The sequence below is a fragment of the Micropterus salmoides genome, unplaced genomic scaffold (genome assembly GCF_014851395.1).
Source record: "Micropterus salmoides isolate LMB-PRFRI ecotype aquatic unplaced genomic scaffold, ASM1485139v1 Ms_hic_scaffold_21, whole genome shotgun sequence".
Taxonomy (NCBI): domain Eukaryota; kingdom Metazoa; phylum Chordata; class Actinopteri; order Centrarchiformes; family Centrarchidae; genus Micropterus; species Micropterus salmoides.
Window position 1 is genome coordinate 188428 of NW_024041262.1, and position 19814 is coordinate 208241.

Below are 19814 nucleotides of genomic sequence, written 5' to 3' on the forward strand. Positions count from 1 at the left end.
ACTTGATTTGAAATTCAAATGGAGATACTGTTTTGTGGGAATTTTTAGTGTTATTCACATTATTCTTTTTGTCTTACAAGAGTAATGTGAATGTGGAATAATTACAGTTGTTGTAAGTTTTTTTTTTTTTTTTTTTTTTTTTAAATAGTTCACGTTAACATTTCGGATGTAGCACATTAACCCATGGTTGCCTATCCCTATGTGCATTCTGATGCAAATGAAGATCTAGCTAGAGATTTCACAACATCTATTGCTCTTGTTCTGTTTTCATGGTAAAACTGCACAGGACCTCTGTACACAGAAAAGAGGAACTTTATCTCATAAAACTGCTTAATATCTGTAACAAACCTTGACCCAGCTAGGTTTGGCTGGTTTCACAATGATTAGATTGTAATCACAGCGACTCAGCCTGATCTGGCAGCTACTCTGGTTGAGAAATTGTTCCCTGGTGAGTTGACACAGACTCCAGCCATTAATTGGGCAACAACCCTCCATCCATCTGTCCAGCACTTATCCAACCACTGCAACTGTATTCATACTGGAATGAAGGGGTTACTGATTTAGATTTTCTGAGGACAGGTTCCTAACATAAGACTATGGCCATGAAAGAAAGACGTATACACTCTTAATATAAAAAATATTATAGAGTGTATAAGTTTTTTTTATAGTATAAAAAATATAATATAAAAAAATTAATAAATATTGGACCCCAAGTTAAATGGCAAGGCTAGAACCAGAAGCTCTGACTAGTGTTGGAGCTGTGATACTACTTGTGCCGCTCTCTTATACATGTTGTCTTCATGCCCCGTGATAGATCTATGGTCTGACATTACCACCTTTGTCAGTACAGTGATGACTTGTTCACTGGTACAGGGACCAAATGCTTTGCTTATTAAGTATGCTGCCAAAGGTAACTGCTCTAAACGCCCACCAGAACTCCTGGTGCAGAATAGCACTTATTACTGGATGTAGGATAGTGCTGCTACACTGGAAAAGTTAAGGAGACATATCAGTGAAGGAATGGTTGGATGATATAGCAAAAATTTCATCCTATGAAAGATTATGTTATCAGCTGCTAGGCAAGATATCTACATGAAAATATGGGGCCCTTTTATTGTGGTAACCTGATACAAGAAGATGTGAGATGACCATGTCAGGTTCTCTGTGATGCTGATTCCCAGGAACCTCAAACTGTTCACCTGCTCCACCTCAGTTTCCACTGATGTAGACAGGAGTGTGTGTCTTTATCTCCTTCCTAAAATCAATGATCAGCTCCTTAGTTTTGCTGACGCTGAGCAGCAGGTTGTTCTCTGAGCACCACTCTACAAGATTATCAATTTCCTCCTGATATGAAGTCTCATCGAGTTCTCTCCATGTCGGGGGATGCAGTCATGGGGGCTCCAGTGTTGAGCACTAGAGTGGAGGTGAGTCCACCAATCTGAACTGACTGTGGTCTGTTTGTGTGGAAGTCCAATATCCAGTTGCAGAGTGCTGTGTTTGCTGATCATTTTCATGGGGAGATGGTGTTGAATGCTGAGCTGAAATCCACAAACAGCATTATGATGTAGGTGTTGCTTTTCTCACGGTGTGTGAGGGCTGATTGGAGGGCAGTGAAGATGGCATCCTCTGTGGATCTGTGGGCTCTGAAAGCAAAGCAAACTGGTGAGAGTCCAGGCTGGATGGTAGTTATTCTGATGTGGTTACCTTCTGAGAAGACAGAGGGACTGAGTCCATGGTCGAGTATCTCCCACAGCTCCTTTAACAACCGCAGTGATTCCTCTGATGACAACTCAGACCTTGTCAGACCTGAAAGGGGATGTGGCCCCATGTCCAATGAGTTTTGTGACTGACTGATTGGAGGAGTGGTCTCTTTGTTCTTGGATGTCTGAAGAAGAGAGCTGGACAGTCATTGTTTTTACGTATATATAGATCTATCCATCCATCTATCTATATATAAAAACAAAACACATTCACTGAACTCAGATACCGTTTTGCACCAACAAATATCCCTTCAATGTGAAACGTGCAACTGAGTTGTTATTGCTTATCAGTTAACGCAGTATTTAAGACTCTGCTGATACCTCAGGCCTGTCTGTGGTTTTGCGCCCCAGGGACCAGGGGTTGGCAGCCCCATTTGTTGCAGGACCTCGGTTGCTGGTTTCAGTGAGGATGAGATCAGTGCAAGCCCTCTGTCTCAAAGCATACTGCAGCTCCTGCAGGCACACAAACATTAGTGGACCCACTGTGCTCTCTGGAGGCAGCGCAGAGAAGTACACAACACCAGGATCATTCTTCCTCTCAGGTCTTTCAGATAATGGTTCTTATTGGTTGTCTTTTATATTTTATCTATTTGTTTTTGTCCTCCTGACCTTGATTACACATTGTGTCACCAGCTTCTTCTTTTCACTTACTAGTGTTGAGCTTAACCTGGAAGGCATGGGTTGTTCATGTTAGTTGCCAAGATTTACAGACTACAGAAATTTGCCATTCTGTGATAGAAGATAAAATTTTCTTCCCAGAGTTCCTGTAAAATGTTAATTAGGTAGACAAACAATAAGCAAAACAAGAAACAAAGAATGTATTCCAAGCATGTCTTCCCCAGTAATGTAAGTGTGATTCCGTTGAGAATGTCAGCAGAGAGACTGGAGGCAGAGGGAAGGAAAAAAGCTAACCTGGCTCTACAGTTTATCCATCAGACAAGCATTTCTGTGCGGTGATTTGATTCTGGAACTTTGGACAGACACGGCTTCCGATATCTACCCCTTATTCCAGCCTTCAAGGTAAGCTAGCCTAACCACGTCCTCCATACTTTACATCTGACTGACATTTATTAATCTGATATTTGGACTTAAATATAATACAAAATATCTTTAGCAGCAGTTTACAAAAATCAACACAACGCATGTGCTTATTTCATTCTGGGAAAAAGTGAAATCTTGTGTTGTGGGGGTCAACTCTTTGTAAGTGCACCACACAAAATATATCTGAAGATTGAAAAGAAAGCATCACTGAGTTGCAGCAGACCATGTTAACTTTTTAAGATGTTCCATTCATTTATAGGGCATGTTCAGAGGTGCAGCAGTATTTGCATTCAAACAAGTTATGGCACCCAAATGGCCAACAGAGGCAAAGAAGATCCTCATGTCCAGCTTGTCATTACCAGTTAAGTAGTAAACTCAACCCTCTTTGTTAGTTACCAGCACACTTGGCAAATCTGAAGAGGTACAATATGAAGCTGAAATTGAGGTATTGAGTAAGTGTAAGTGTGAAATAAAGAAGAGCCTTTGAAGGAACTGAGAGGAAGGAGCAGAATAACTGGAGCGGCTGTAGGTAGAGCGGGTTGTCCACTAATTGAAAGGTCGGTGGTTCGATCTCTGTATCCTCCAGTCTGCATGTTAAAGTGTTGAACCCCAAAATGCATATGAATGGGGTGAATGTGACATGTAGTGTAAAGATTTTTGGTCGGAAGGCAAGAAAGGTGCTATAGAAGTTCAGTCCATTACCATCTATTGGTGAAAGATTGATTTTAAGAGACTTAGAAAACTGAATTGGAACAGATACCTGTGTGGTGAGCTGGTACTGCAGCTGTTCCAGAGCAGACAGCCGGTCATGTTGGTCTCCTTGTTTCTCTGCAGAAGAGTCCTTCTCTGGTTCTGTGTGACATACAGAGTTCTGGATGTGTTTTCCATTCTGTTAATTATGATTCCTACTGTCCTCGCTTAACTGTTCTCTGGCCGGGGACTGAAATTATTTAGGCAAAAACGCCCCAGGAGGAGTTTGGAGCTAGGTGTATTCTCTGCTGCACAGCAATACCCCTTGGATAGGAATCTGTTTAGTCAGCTGATCTGATGGGGCAGTACAAGCAGTGGCCAGCTGTTGTGGAAATGGCTGTCCTATAATATTCTAATGCTGTAAACTCGCTCTGGAACCAGGAATAACAGCACCAACAGTGGCTCTATATTTATTTCTAAAATAAAAATATTATGCGTGTGAATAATTTATAAACACACATAATTAATAACACTTTTTGCAACTTTGTCAATTCTTTTGTCTATTTTTACTCAGCAATAAAAATTGCTCCCTCCTGTCCTTTCTGTTCTTTTATAATATATGAATTTAATTAGTCTCATCTTAGCATCTTAGTAGCACCATGTCATATTGCAGAACCAGGTGATGCTGCAACAGATCCACAGTTGATAGTGGAGCAGCATTCATCAAGCACAGAGTGATTTTAAACTGTCATGTAATTATTTCTACGCATTTGACAGTCATTTGCTGTCTCCTCAAGCAAGTGAGCCAGGATGTCCCATTTGGTAAATATCTTGTATCTCTGCTGAGAGGAGCTAAGACAACAGAAGAGATGTAAGTTAGTGTGGAGCCACATTAGGTGAATGCAATGCACCCTATAAGACAATAAAAATAGTCTATTAGTAAAGCTATGACAAATTTAGGTGGTAAATATAAAAAACAGCAGTGAAAACAGCCTCTAAAATGACTTGATTTGAAATTGCACATCTCTGGCACAGTGTTAACAGAAAAGGAACAAGCTAGGTTTTAGTGCAGTTGTTCTTGAGTTGCACTGAATGTAGCTACGTGTACCTAATAACATGGCAACTCTGTTTCTCACAAGATGTGAGTTTTTAGAATCACAAATCTTACATGGCCTTGTTGTTGTTGCAGATCAACAGCCCAATAATCCAACAGATGACTTGTGGTTAGTAACCCTACCTACTGATATTGTCATTTTATTTACACATGATGTAGCTAACACTGCACATCTTTAATGTAGTGTGTGCAGTGGTGGTGCAGTGTGTCTGTTATTGTACCATGTAGTCCAGCAGTGGTGATCTGGGCACGGAGGTGATTCCCCATCTCTATCAGCTGCTGTTTCTCTCTGCTCAGACGGGCGATACAGAACGCTGCCTGCTTCAGCCTGGTACGCAGGAGAGGAAGGCTGCTTTTAGCACCCTGGACATTTTCAAACACATCACCGTGCATCAGACCTGAGGACTGCTGCTGCCGCAAACACAGGTGGTCTTGTAGCTGTCGCACCAGTGCACTCTGGAATGAAAATGCAATGAAACTTGAAGGAATTGGGTTATTGCAGCATAACATAATCTATTACCATCATCTCTCACAACTGACTGGTGAACTACCATTTTTGCTGGGGCAAAATTATACTGAGATCCAATAAAAGAGAATTCTCTTTAATTTCACACTACAGGTCCAGGCATTTACCTGAATGGAACTGACTGGTCAAATTCACTAGTTCACCGATTTCCTTCAGTAGTACCTGTTCTATGATGTTGGCGCAAGCAGATTCTGAATGTGCAACTGTGAACTCCTGCTTTGTCAAAGCAGAGGGGTTGGCGCATTTCTCCAGGCACAGATCACCTATAGGATTCATACCACATACCAGATGAAAAAGACCAATTAAGATAAAGTTTTCACAAAATACATTTTCAACTGAAAAAATATTTATTTTAAAATTCACATTTTTTGAGCTTCACCTGTACACTCTTGAAAGTTATATAGTTTTTTTCAGCACACCTGTGTGTCTGGTTTGGGGGAAACCACATATAGTAACTAGTGGGATGTATGTGACAATTCCCCCCCCCCCAAGAATTTAATATGCATTTGAAACCCAATGGAAGCCAAGACTTATAGGTGTTGCTAAAATTTTGGCCAATGCAAATTTCTGAGATGCACCTGTTTGAAAGCCGATAGACATCAAGTAAAAAATGTCTGAGTGTCTTAATAGGTAATATTTTCTAAATAATTCAGTTTCCAAAAACCTGTCTTTTCAGTACTGAATTATAATTTTGTTCATGTAAGATTGGTAGAAGTGTAAGTATTAATTGTGGGACACCCTATCCACAGGGTGAACGGTTTGATAAAATTGTTGTCAGTCATGTTTTTTTTGGTTTGTAAAAAGTCTTAGCTTATCCAGAATTAGCAAATTAGTCCAAAAACTACACAGCTTTGTGCAACAGATTCATGTAGACATTTATCTAAAGTTTAACTATTAGTTAGATCTAAGCCACAGTAATAATCTATTTTTGTGAAACCGGTCCCTGGATCCAAACGATAAAAAGGTCAGTGAAGATTGCCACAACATAATTACTGGATGCTACAAATTATTAACCATGTTTTTGTAAAAGAGTCTTCACCTGCTGCCATCTGAGTGTTAGCTGTAGGGGCAATGGAGCTGGTGGCAGGGGCTCCTGGATGATGAACTGGCTGAGCAGAGGAGGCCTGTGGCTGAGCCTGGGGATGGGGTAGGAGATGGCTGAGGCCCTCCATGTCCTTCCTCATGTGGGTAATCACGGCCCGCATGATGCTGTTCTGCTCCTGCAGATGACGAATCTTTTCTGATGCCGGAGAATCAACATTTGGTGTGAGATCCTGTGGACAGATATACACTCATGCATTTATCTTCATGTATTTGTATCATGTCACTTTAGTGCAATTACTGCATTCAATGGGGAGATATTTACTTAAGATTTGTAGCCATTATGAGCTAAATGGTTTAATTAAACTCCAGTAAATGTACTTGTGTAAAATGATACTCAGATAAAAGTAAAAGGTAGGTCAGTTAAAATATACTCTGCGTAAATGTCACAGGTATGCATTACACAATAAATTACTCTAAATGTCAAGGTATACACTAGCAGAACAACCGAGCCCTTTTTGTCAAACCAACAAGTTCCATTTCTATAGACCGCACTTTGCAGCCTGTGGTAGCACGTGAGAGAGACATTTGCCTTCTCTTTTTTCCTAAACTTAAGTAGTTTGGTCCCTAAATCTAACCAAGTAGTAAGGCTCTCTACCAGGCAAACTTCTTCCATGTGCCCTGTGAAAGGTCAGTGTGAACATGAACCAGACGAGAACTAAAATCAGCATCAGAATCAGTTGTATGTGTAAACCAAGTAGGTTTACATTGCTGCAGATGGAAGAAATTGTTCTTGTTGAGAGAGGTTTTGGTCCTGTCAGAGGGGAGTGTCTGAAATGGTTTGTGTCCAGGGTGGGAAGGATCAGCCACAATCTTTTCTTTTGTGCTTTCTCTCAATCTTCTGCTGGCCTCATAGTCCCGAAGGGGTATTGGTCCTGGAGGTATGGCAGATAGTAGCCAATCACCTTCTTCAAAATGATAAGCGTACCAGATGGTGATGGAGGAGGTAAAGAAGACTCAATGATGGCTGTTTAGAAGTGCACCATCATTGTCTTTGGCAGGTTGAACTTCCTCAGCCGCCACAGGAAGTACATCCTCTGCTGTGCTTTTATTTGCGAGGGAGTTGATATTCAACCATCTCCACTGTCTTGACAGCATTGAGCTCCAGACTGTTCTGGCTGCACCAGATCACCACATGGTCAATCTCCCACCTGTAGGCGCATTCATCAGTGTGATGATCCTAATGAGGGATGATCCCAATGAGGGTGGTATCATGCTCAAACTCAAAGAGCTTGACACACTGGTGACTGGAGGTGCAGCTTGGAGAATTGCAGAGGGAAAAGAATGAAGCCTTGAGGGTAAGCAGTGCTGTTGGTCCAAGAGTTATTGACATGTATTCCCTTCTTCACCTGCTGCTTCTGTCATGGGTTGGGGCGCTGAGTGCAGACTTGGGCGAGGACCCAAATGCAGACAATGGCAAGGCGAGGAGGTTGCAGTCCAAAAATGTTTATTAACTCAAAAAAACTAACTTAAACAGGCTTACAAGGAGCTCGAGGCAAAGTCCAACAAAGGTAGTCCAGAACACAAGGCAATCCAAAACACAGGGAATAATCCAGAACTAGGAAGACAAGGAACAAGCAGGAACACTCAACTTTAGACGCAAGGACATGACAAAGACTGGAGAGACAAGCAGGCATACATATACACAGGGACTAACGAGCGGGGCGGGAGCAACACAGGTGAGCGGGATCAGGGCTAACGAGGCAGAGACAGATAGACAAGCAGGCAGGCAGAGAGACAGCAGGGGGAAACAGAGAACACTAGACAAGCAGACATGGGGCAGAGTGAATAACCAAGAAGACAGAAACACACACAAGTTACAAAGAACCAGAACCTAAATGAGAACACAGAACTAGAACACAGAGTACAGAGGAGACCAAATCCCAAAACAAGGACCAGGAATGATTACCAAAACATGAACTAAGGACATGGAACTAAACTCAGACTCCCAAACAAGACACACAGACAGGATCATGACAGCTTCCTGTCAGACAGGAAGTTTGTGATCCACCTGCAGATGGAGTCAGGCACGCTCAGCTGGGAGAGTCTAGTCTTTAATTGGATAGAACAGTCAAGGAGAGACAGAGGGGTGACATGCAGCAAAGGGCAGCAGGCCGGATTCCATTTTGCACACTCCAGTCAGACCAGCTGCTTTTACTGTCCAAGGTCCAGACTGAAAACCAGAGGGGACAGAGCTTTTTCAGTAGCAGGTCTTAAGCTCTGGAACTCTCTTCCTCTCAACATTAGAGCAGCTACCTCTATTGAGAGCTTTAAATCACTTTTAAAAACTGGCTTTTAACACATGCTGAGCTGTGACATTTTATTTTTGTTATTGCTTTAAGTATAGTTTTTGTTTTATCTGTTTTTTATTCGGCTATTTATTATGCTTTTTATCTTATGCTGTTCTCTGTATCTGTACAGCACTTTGGGGCAGTAGTGACTGTTTGTACATGTGCTATATAAATAAACTTTGACCTTGACCCCAGGCCGTTTTGAGAAGGACCAAGCCTTCGTACATGGGGCGCAACTTTGCACACTGAGCTATCCAACACTTCACAATCCGGTAAAATTAAGGATGATGTCAGCAATCTGCAGTCACAACTGTCATGTCAAAAACAGCAGAAAGGCCTCGCACACCTGACTGAAGAGAAAGGTTTCCTCACTAATTTAAAACTGTAAATTAATCTTAACCCTAACCCCGGAATCTTATCACACACTTACTTTCACATTTCACATACAATCTTTACACTGACTAGTATATGGTGTGAGGCTAAATATTAATTCATGATCCTCTCAGGATGATGATCCTCCAATTTGATAAAAAGCTATATTGCTGGTTGCAACATTTTCACAGAACATTGGAACATGCAGCCTAATGTCTTTAAATAACACATACATCACACCTTACTTTGTAGTGCCTCATTCCAGGTATTCAGCTCAAGTGGGTTTTGGAGTCGTTTTACATGGACAGGCCCTTGATATATTTTTTTTCCTCTTGGTGCCAGTGGAGCTCACAGAGGCTGGTATGTTGGGGAGGCACTAAGCGAGACTGAAAGGCCATCATACCTCTCAGGATGCCCAAAGAAAATGCCAAAGGCCAAAACAGTACAGCTTTGAATGTACTACTAGGAGAACTTAGAGGCATCAGTTGAATTGCAAATACAACACCACCAGGTAATATATGGGTGTTTGGGGCCCATGGGGTGTTTGGGGCCCACTGACAAACGGGTTAATGTTTCCCACAGGTTTTATCTGTAGTCTGGCTGAACCAGCCCTGTGGTGGAAATGGAAAGTCACCTTTGGTCACTCTAAGCTGCATAAATGGCCTTTTGCCTTTTGGTCCACTTAACACAATTTGGCAGTGCTGTGGCACGCTAAGCTTTGATCATAGCAACAGCCTGCATGACCTACAACAATACTTTGTATTACATACTTTCAACTGTATTTCTTGAGGAAGCTTATGAAGGCCAAATTCCCGTGCCAAGTTCTTATCAGATTTTACAGAGGAGCAATAGAAAGCATCCTGACTGGAAACATCACAAACTGGCATGGGATGTGCACGGCCCAGGACCGGAGGGCTCTGCAGCAGGTGATTAAAACTGCTCAGAAGATCATTGGTACCCACTGATATCGGTGAGGTGAGATGCCTACACAGAGCCCAAAGGATACTAAAGGACAGTACCCACCCAGCACACCCTGTTCACCCTGCTGCCTTCTGGGAGGAGATATAGAAGTTTCTGCTACCGCAACACCAGACTGCAGAGCAGCTTTTTCCCCCAAGCTATCAGACTTTTAAGCTCAAATTCACCCCCAGCCCTGCTCCGTTGAATATAGTTTATTTCTGTTTACCATTTTTATAATTGCTTCTATATTAATGTATATTGTGTGCTACGTAGCAGAAGGGAGTGCTTTCACACCTGGATCGATTGAAGACATTGTTCTGAAACAAGGGGGCGTTTCCCCTTTGGCTCGGTTCATTTGGTAATATGTGAACACAACAATCGCTTCTGATCTGGAACACAACAACCGAGCCCATACGAACCCATTCCATTATTGTTCATATTGTATATACTGTATACCAAATCCACCTACCTCAAGTAATAACACATTCCAGCATCCTTTGTACATGTAAATGTAAATGCTCAGTATTGCTATAGTCTTTTCGATCACTCAAAGCGCTTTTACACTACATCGCATTCACCATTCAAACACTTTCATACACTGGTGGAACAGCCACCAGGGGCAATTCGTGGTTCAGTATCTTCGACATGCAGGAACCTGTTGACGGAACGCATAATAATATTAGAGCTCCTCATGATGCACCAGCAGATTATTACAATAGAAAGGGGCATTATTCAATTATATTGCAAGGCGTTGTAGACAACAAATTAAAAGTTTTGGGACATAAATGTTGGGCAGCAAGGTAGGATCCATGATGCACGTGTGTTTGCACTTTCAGGTTTAACTTAATTAAGTGGAAGAAGTTTGCCTGGTAGAGAGCCTTACTACTTGGTTAGATTTAGGGACCAAACTACTTAGTTAAGTTTAGGAAAAAAGAGAAGGCAAACGTCTCTCTCACGTGCTACCACAGGCTGCAAAGTGCGGTCTATAGAAATGGAACTTGTTGTTGGTTTGACAAAAAGGGCTCGGTTGTTCTGCTAGTGTATACCTTGACATTTAGAGTAATTTATTGTGTAATGCGTACCTGTAACATTTACGCAGAGTATATTTTAACTGACTTACCTTTTACTTTTATCTGAGTATCATTTTACACAAGTACATTTACTGGAGTTTAATTAAGATTTTCAGAGTAACTGAAGAGCACATAAGTTTCAACCATCGTCATAGCCAGGCACGCATGACTGTAGAGTGTGCCTTTGGAGGCTTAAAAGACAGATGGAGATGTCTCCAGAAGGTCTGTGATGTCTATATTACTCTGGCTAGCCAAATTGTCTGTGCATGTGGCATCCTGCACAACATTTCTGGAGTTGTAATAATGATGAACAATACCTTGACTGAGATAATGGGATGAGTGAGAATGTGGACAACAGAGAAGCAGATGTGATGCAATAGCAACAGCACACAAGGGCTAATGACATTAGAGATGGATTTGCAGATACTTTTCCATTCTCTAATCTCAAAACACATGCTATGGTATTTCAGCCGCATCTAGTGGATAAAACATTCAGGGCGGCCTCTACCTGACCTCCAACCTCTTTACTACATTGGGCCCACTAACATTTAGGGTGTATATATATATATATATATATATATATACACACATATATATATATGTATTATGGCGTGCCGTTTAGGAAATAATATATATATTTATGGTTTGTCTGTCTGAATATATGGAATGAAAGTCTGAATATATAGAATGGAAGTCTGAATATATGGAATGGAAGTCTGAATATATGGAATGGAAGTCTGAATATATGGAATGAACCTTGAATATATAGAATGGAAGTCTGAATATATTGAATGGAAGTCTGAATATAGAATGGAAGTCTGAATATATGGAATGAACCTTGAATATATAGAATGGAAGTCTGAATATATGGAATGAACCTTGAATATATGGAATGAACCTTGAATATATAGAATGGAAGTCTGAATATATAGAATGGAAGTCTGAATATATAGAATGAACCTTGAATATATAGAATGGAAGTCTGAATATATAGAATGGAAGTCTGAATATATAGAATGGAAGTCTGAATATATGGAATGAACCTTGAATATATAGAATGGAAGTCTGAATATATAGAACGGAAGTCTGAATATAAGGAATGAACCTTGAATATATAGAATGGAAGTCTGAATATATGGAATGAACCTTGAATATATAGAATGGAAGTCTGAATATATGGAATGAACCTTGAATATATAGAATGGAAGTCTGAATATATAGAATGGAAGTCTGAATATATAGAATGGAAGTCTGAATATATTGAATGGAAGTCTGAATATATTGAATGGAAGTCTGAATATATGGAATGAACCTTGAATATATAGAATGGAAGTCTGAATATATTGAATGGAAGTCTGAATATATTGAATGGAAGTCTGAATATATAGAATGGAAGTCTGAATATATGGAATGAACCTTGAATATATAGAATGGAAGTCTGAATATATGGAATGAACCTTGAATATATGGAATGAACCTTGAATATATAGAATGGAAGTCTGAATATATGGAATGAACCTTGAATATATAGAATGGAAGTCTGAATATATTGAATGGAAGTCTGAATATATGGAATGAACCTTGAATATATAGAATGGAAGTCTGAATATATAGAATGGAAGTCTGAATATATAGAATGGAAGTCTGAATATATGGAATGAACCTTGAATATATAGAATGGAAGTCTGAATATATAGAATGGAAGTCTGAATATATGGAATGAACCTTGAATATATAGAATGGAAGTCTGAATATATGGAATGAACCTTGAATATATAGAATGGAAGTCTGAATATATGGAATGAACCTTGAATATATAGAATGGAAGTCTGAATATATAGAATGGAAGTCTGAATATATGGAATGAACCTTGAATATATGGAATGAACCTTGAATATATAGAATGGAAGTCTGAATATATGGAATGAACCTTGAATATATAGAATGGAAGTCTGAATATATTGAATGGAAGTCTGAATATATTGAATGGAAGTCTGAATATATTGAATGGAAGTCTGAATATATGGAATGAACCTTGAATATATAGAATGGAAGTCTGAATATATTGAATGGAAGTCTGAATATATAGAATGGAAGTCTGAATATATGGAATGAACCTTGAATATATAGAATGGAAGTCTGAATATATAGAATGGAAGTCTGAATATATAGAATGGAAGTCTGAATATATGGAATGAACCTTGAATATATAGAATGGAAGTCTGAATATATAGAATGGAAGTCTGAATATATAGAATGAACCTTGAATATATGGAATGAACCTTGAATATATAGAATGGAAGTCTGAATATATAGAATGGAAGTCTGAATATATAGAATGGAAGTCTGAATATATGGAATGAACCTTGAATATATAGAATGGAAGTCTGAATATATAGAATGGAAGTCTGAATATATGGAATGAACCTTGAATATATAGAATGGAAGTCTGAATATATGGAATGAACCTTGAATATATAGAATGGAAGTCTGAATATATGGAATGAACCTTGAATATATAGAATGGAAGTCTGAATATATAGAATGGAAGTCTGAATATATAGAATGGAAGTCTGAATATATAGAATGGAAGTCTGAATATATAGAATGGAAGTCTGAATATATTGAATGGAAGTCTGAATATATGGAATGAACCTTGAATATATAGAATGGAAGTCTGAATATATTGAATGGAAGTCTGAATATATTGAATGGAAGTCTGAATATATTGAATGGAAGTCTGAATATATAGAATGGAAGTCTGAATATATGGAATGAACCTTGAATATATAGAATGGAAGTCTGAATATATGGAATGAACCTTGAATATATGGAATGAACCTTGAATATATGGAATGGAAGTCTGAATATATGGAATGAACCTTGAATATATAGAATGGAAGTCTGAATATATTGAATGGAAGTCTGAATATATTGAATGGAAGTCTGAATATATTGAATGGAAGTCTGAATATATAGAATGGAAGTCTGAATATATGGAATGAACCTTGAATATATAGAATGGAAGTCTGAATATATTGAATGGAAGTCTGAATATATAGAATGGAAGTCTGAATATATGGAATGAACCTTGAATATATAGAATGGAAGTCTGAATATATAGAATGGAAGTCTGAATATATGGAATGAACCTTGAATATATAGAATGGAAGTCTGAATATATGGAATGAACCTTGAATATATAGAATGGAAGTCTGAATATATGGAATGAACCTTGAATATATAGAATGGAAGTCTGAATATATAGAATGGAAGTCTGAATATATGGAATGAACCTTGAATATATGGAATGAACCTTGAATATATTGAATGGAAGTCTGAATATATTGAATGGAAGTCTGAATATATTGAATGGAAGTCTGAATATATTGAATGGAAGTCTGAATATATGGAATGAACCTTGAATATATAGAATGGAAGTCTGAATATATTGAATGGAAGTCTGAATATATAGAATGGAAGTCTGAATATATGGAATGAACCTTGAATATATAGAATGGAAGTCTGAATATATTGAATGGAAGTCTGAATATATGGAATGAACCTTGAATATATAGAATGGAAGTCTGAATATATAGAATGGAAGTCTGAATATATGGAATGAACCTTGAATATATAGAATGGAAGTCTGAATATATGGAATGAACCTTGAATATATAGAATGGAAGTCTGAATATATAGAATGGAAGTCTGAATATATAGAATGGAAGTCTGAATATATAGAATGGAAGTCTGAATATATTGAATGGAAGTCTGAATATATTGAATGGAAGTCTGAATATATTGAATGGAAGTCTGAATATATGGAATGAACCTTGAATATATAGAATGGAAGTCTGAATATATAGAATGGAAGTCTGAATATATGGAATGAACCTTGAATATATAGAATGGAAGTCTGAATATATAGAATGGAAGTCTGAATATATAGAATGGAAGTCTGAATATATGGAATGAACCTTGAATATATAGAATGGAAGTCTGAATATATAGAATGGAAGTCTGAATATATGGAATGAACCTTGAATATATAGAATGGAAGTCTGAATATATAGAATGGAAGTCTGAATATATAGAATGGAAGTCTGAATATATAGAATGGAAGTCTGAATATATAGAATGGAAGTCTGAATATATTGAATGGAAGTCTGAATATATTGAATGGAAGTCTGAATATATAGAATGGAAGTCTGAATATATAGAATGGAAGTCTGAATATATGGAATGAACCTTGAATATATTGAATGGAAGTCTGTATATTGAATGGAAGTCTGAATATATGGAATGAACCTTGAATATATAGAATGGAAGTCTGAATATATAGAATGGAAGTCTGAATATATAGAATGGAAGTCTGAATATATAGAATGGAAGTCTGAATATATAGAATGGAAGTCTGAATATATTGAATGGAAGTCTGAATATATGGAATGAACCTTGAATATATAGAATGGAAGTCTGAATATATAGAATGGAAGTCTGAATATATTGAATGGAAGTCTGAATATATGGAATGAAATCATCATCTGACATCATTAAGGCACTGGCGCCATCTTGTGTTTTTGATGTGATTAATCCGTATGGATGTAATTGTGACACTATGAGCGAATAAGTAAGAAATCTAGTGTCAGCTATTTGGAGCATTGAAGAGATTACAAACACACTAGCAAATGCATGTACACGCCATAATACTGGGAACCATATCCAGTAGTGCTCCTGATGAAATAATTTATTCTCTTTAATCGTGGAAGACTGAATGCAGGAAACCTCCCAGGCCAGGCAGTTCCCGTTTATCAGGAAAACAAGCCTTCAACCTCACACGTGCCCCCACAACAGCTTAAGTTAGTTCGCATCCGAACTAATCTTTTAAAAACCAAAGTCACAGAAAAAATAACCTGGCAGCGGTAACGCTTGTCAGTGGAGTTCGGTGGCTTTGAAGAGAGCAATATAACAGCTATTTCTGGTTAAACACAGGATCTTACTCTTTAAAAAGTTACTGCCTGAGCCCTTTTGGGTGGACATACGAAGATTGTATATAGAGGTTGTTGTGGGGGGCATCTGTGACGTTAAAGGCGTATTTCAGTTTGCCTGATAAACGGGAACTGCCTGAACTGGGAGGGTTCCTGCATTTGGTCTTCCACGATAATAGAGAATACATTTCTAGATCAGGAGAATGGTACTGGATGTGGTTTCCAATATTTTGGCTCATACATGCATTCGCCAGTGTTTTTATAATCTATTCATTGCTCACGTTGGACACTTTCTTGCTGATTCACTAACAGTGTCGCACTTCATATCAATGACGTCAGATTTCATTCCATATATTCAGACTTCCATTCCATATATTCAGACTTTCATTCCATATATTCAGACTGACAAACTTCATATATAGTTATTATATATAAATAAATATATATATATATATATATATATATATATATATGTGTCTGTGCAGTGTAATGAGGATGTATTCTCACCTGTGTTGCCTGGACTCCCTCTTTTTTAACACAGTGTAGTAAGACAGTAAGGTCCTGCAGCTCTTGTTCTTTCTCTTTCAGCTCTGCGTTAGCCTGACACAGACCAAAATAAAACCTCTATTAGTATCATTATCAACTTTACGATCACATTGGGCATCAAACCAGCATAGAGACAAAGGTGTCAATATTTCTGCCTGAGTAGATTCTATTTTTGTCTAAAGAGATGTATTGTTATAACAACACATCACTTTTAGCTAGTTATATCCCAACTTTCTCATTATTTCGCAAAATCAACATATCTTGTTTCAACAAACTTTTTCTCTCCTAAAAAGTAGTTTTTATTGTAGAAATAAACTTCCATATGGTGTTAAAGTAAAGTTAGTAGGTAAAAGGTCGATCACTGCCCGAAGAGAAACTGTAGTCTAGATTAATAATAGCCTATGTGCAATCATTGTGTGTATAATTAGTATCAGTAATTGCTAGTGATCGGGTTACTGCTTGGTACTGGTCAGTGCAGTGTAGCAGATGTTAAATTATCTGACAAAAATGAACATCTCCCCTCCTCCCACCACCACCTCCTGACAGCAGGAGCAATAACCACAAGGCCAGATACAGTAACTGACACTGGGGATGAAAGTGCACTTACATATGCATTTGGTTCAGTGTCTCTTTCTCATCAGCACCAAAGCAGGGTCACAACATTCTCTGTCTAAGACCTGCCTACCCTTCCTGACTACATCCTGTACCTCTTGAGGCTAACCAGTATTCCTATGTTTGTATGTAATTTAGCAAACTGAATGACCTATTCCAGGGTGTACCCATGCTGTCAACCTGGGCTCCAGTCCCCTCCAGCAACCTTGCACATGATAAGTGGTACAGATAATGGATGAAGGTACTGTGATTGGCAGTATCCCAAACAAACCTGAATCATATTTAAACCAGTCGTATTTTTTAAGCCAATGCAGGCTCAAATGTTCTTGTTTTAACAACAGTGACATTTCTAGTTATAACAGAACACCAGCCTATCATGTTAAAGCAAAAAAAAATTGTTTGTTTTGTGAAGAAATTAGCATGTTTTGGGATGTAACAGAGCTTATATAGCTAGGACTCCCTGCTAGTCAGTCAGAACTGAAGAAGCCTCTAGCATGAGAGGCAAAACCTCTTCCAGCATATTTAACCAAGTCCAGTTGCCCTTGATTTAACCTTCCTTGGATACCTATAACCTGGAAGACTGAGAACCTCTGACACAGTGATATGTTTCTATAACAAGAATGGCTTCGTGTTAAAACAAAATTATGTTGTATCTAGTAATATGAACAAATGCTGTATGTCATTATAACATTAAAAGGTCTTGTTATAATGTCAAGAGGGTCTTGTAATAACAAGTTTTCAAGCAAATTTTTTTGTGTTATGGTAGCAATAATACGCTGCAATTTTACAACAGGGTTGAGGATCTTCCCACACAAACAATTGTTGGCTGAGTAAAGACAGAACCACAGCCAAGTTTCATTCTGGCCTACCACCAAATCATTTATAGAATTAACATTAAGTAGCTCACAGCTGATATGACCTGCCTCTGACCTACAGTCAGTCAGCACTGACTATAACTGAGAAGCTGCTACATGAATGTTCTGTACACCAATCTTTGTTAAACATCATCTGAGTTAAGTGAATCTCTGCATTTTCCCAACCTCTGTGTCTGAAGTGAGATTCAGTCATCGGTGTGCCCCAAATCATTTCATATTCACACACTCTCATTATCATTCGGATACTGTATGCAGTGGAATGCTCACAGTGTACAGCCCAGCCCAGCATTATCAAGGAGAGCAGTGCTGCAAAAGCAGGCTGGCATGCACAAAACACCGTAAAGGTCAGTATTAGATTTGAACTGGCTTCATTTTAGCTGACATTGATCCATTAAAATATGCCTGGATGCCACGATACTAATCCTTTGAATCGGTTCAGGACATCTCTAGAGAACAAAAATAACAAATTAACTAAATTAAATTACTTCTTTCTCCTCATTTGGAATGTCTCTGCTTTGCTGTGTTTGTCAGACATGTGCTACCACTGTGAAACATGGGCCATCTTAAGGGCGTTTTGTGAGTGACGGAGAGAACCTGTAGGTGCAGTTCCAAGGTAAGATTTGTGTAAGATCACCATGATCAGAGAAGAAATTATAATGTAGTGTTCTTAATTGCATAATATTTACTTCAGCCACCTAAGAAAAACTATGACTTATGCAATGATTATATTACAATTTTAGGAGAAGATACAACAGCAGGTCCAGCAAAACTGAAATTGTGTTTATAAATTCATCTGAATACATAATCAACCTCTGTTAACATGTCTCCACCTGTTATCTTCACCATCCTCACTTAAATGCATATGCAAACTGCGACTCCACCCAGGTGATATTACTTTGTAGTGCATGTGTCTGAAGCAGGATGTGTCACATTTGCACTGTTTTCTGAAAAACACTTGTGAATCTGGCCCCCAATTCTTATCTTTATAACAGCAGCAGTTTCAAATATATATGAAGGCAATTTGCATTCACAAGTAGAAGAACACCACTATACATGTGCACCAGTAAATCCACATACACTATACAGAGAGGGGTTGTGTTGTATGTATGAGAGGCTGACCTGATCTCTAGCCTGGGTCAGCTCTTGTATTAGCTGTTCATTAGCAAGACAGTGTTCAACCTTCATGTCCTCACAGCGTCTCTGCCACTCCAGTTCCACCTGGATTTGCATCTGTTTTAAGGCCCTCTCTCTCTTCAGACTAGCACTCAGCTGCTGCTTGTACCTGCCAAGACACACAAATATTTTATAAATCATAAGAACAACTCAGGCTAGGTCATATATATTACATACATATTCTTGTCTTAAAAGATACATAAATGTCACAAATTTTTCCCTCCATTGTTTTTGGTTTATCTTTTATCACCTTCTAATGTCTTCACTGTAACCTGTATGTTCTCTTGAGATTAAAGAAGACTCCTTTTGATATCAGTGTGTTTTTACCTGTCTCCTAATCTGTTTTTTCTTCATTTATCACTATTGACTAAGATGTTTCTGCTGTCTTCTCACCTCTCCATCTCCTCCCTGCACCTCTCCAACTCGGTCCTAAGTTTGGTTTCGCTCTCCCGCAGGGTGATTATCTCTGTGTCCTTGAAAACCATCTCACTAGAGACCTGACTGATGTATCTGTCCCAGCCTGTCCGGGTTTTATCTAACTCTCTGCGAAGGCTTTGTAAACACACACAGACACACGCACGCTCTCCGGTCAAATGCTTACATCGTGTCTGTAATGAGCAGTCACATACAGTATACACACCACATATGAAATATGCACAGAAACAGATATCAGGTTTGTTAATGTCAATCTA

General features: G+C 38.6%; 1 protein-coding gene across 7 annotated transcripts in view; it reads right to left on the reverse strand.

The window, feature by feature from the left end:
* Positions 1-19814, reverse strand: part of ccdc57 (coiled-coil domain containing 57) — a 44244-nt gene that overhangs the window by 3653 nt on the left and 20777 nt on the right. For 4 of the 7 annotated variants that reach the window (XM_038735800.1, XM_038735801.1, XM_038735802.1 and 1 more), the window contains 9 exons: positions 19516-19674; positions 19069-19231; positions 16424-16516; positions 6171-6405; positions 5294-5394; positions 4827-5061; positions 3562-3653; positions 2082-2213; positions 1705-1885 (listed from right to left, as the gene is read on the reverse strand). In XM_038735800.1, the coding sequence (XP_038591728.1) occupies positions 1705-1885; positions 2082-2213; positions 3562-3653; positions 4827-5061; positions 5294-5394; positions 6171-6405; positions 16424-16516; positions 19069-19231; positions 19516-19674 (1391 nt within the window). Of the gene's footprint in view, positions 1-1704; positions 1948-2081; positions 2214-3561; positions 3654-4826; positions 5062-5293; positions 5395-6170; positions 6406-16423; positions 16517-19068; positions 19232-19515; positions 19675-19814 lie in introns of all 7 variants that reach the window. The other 3 variants (XR_005447059.1, XR_005447058.1, XM_038735803.1) reach the window with 3 other exon arrangements.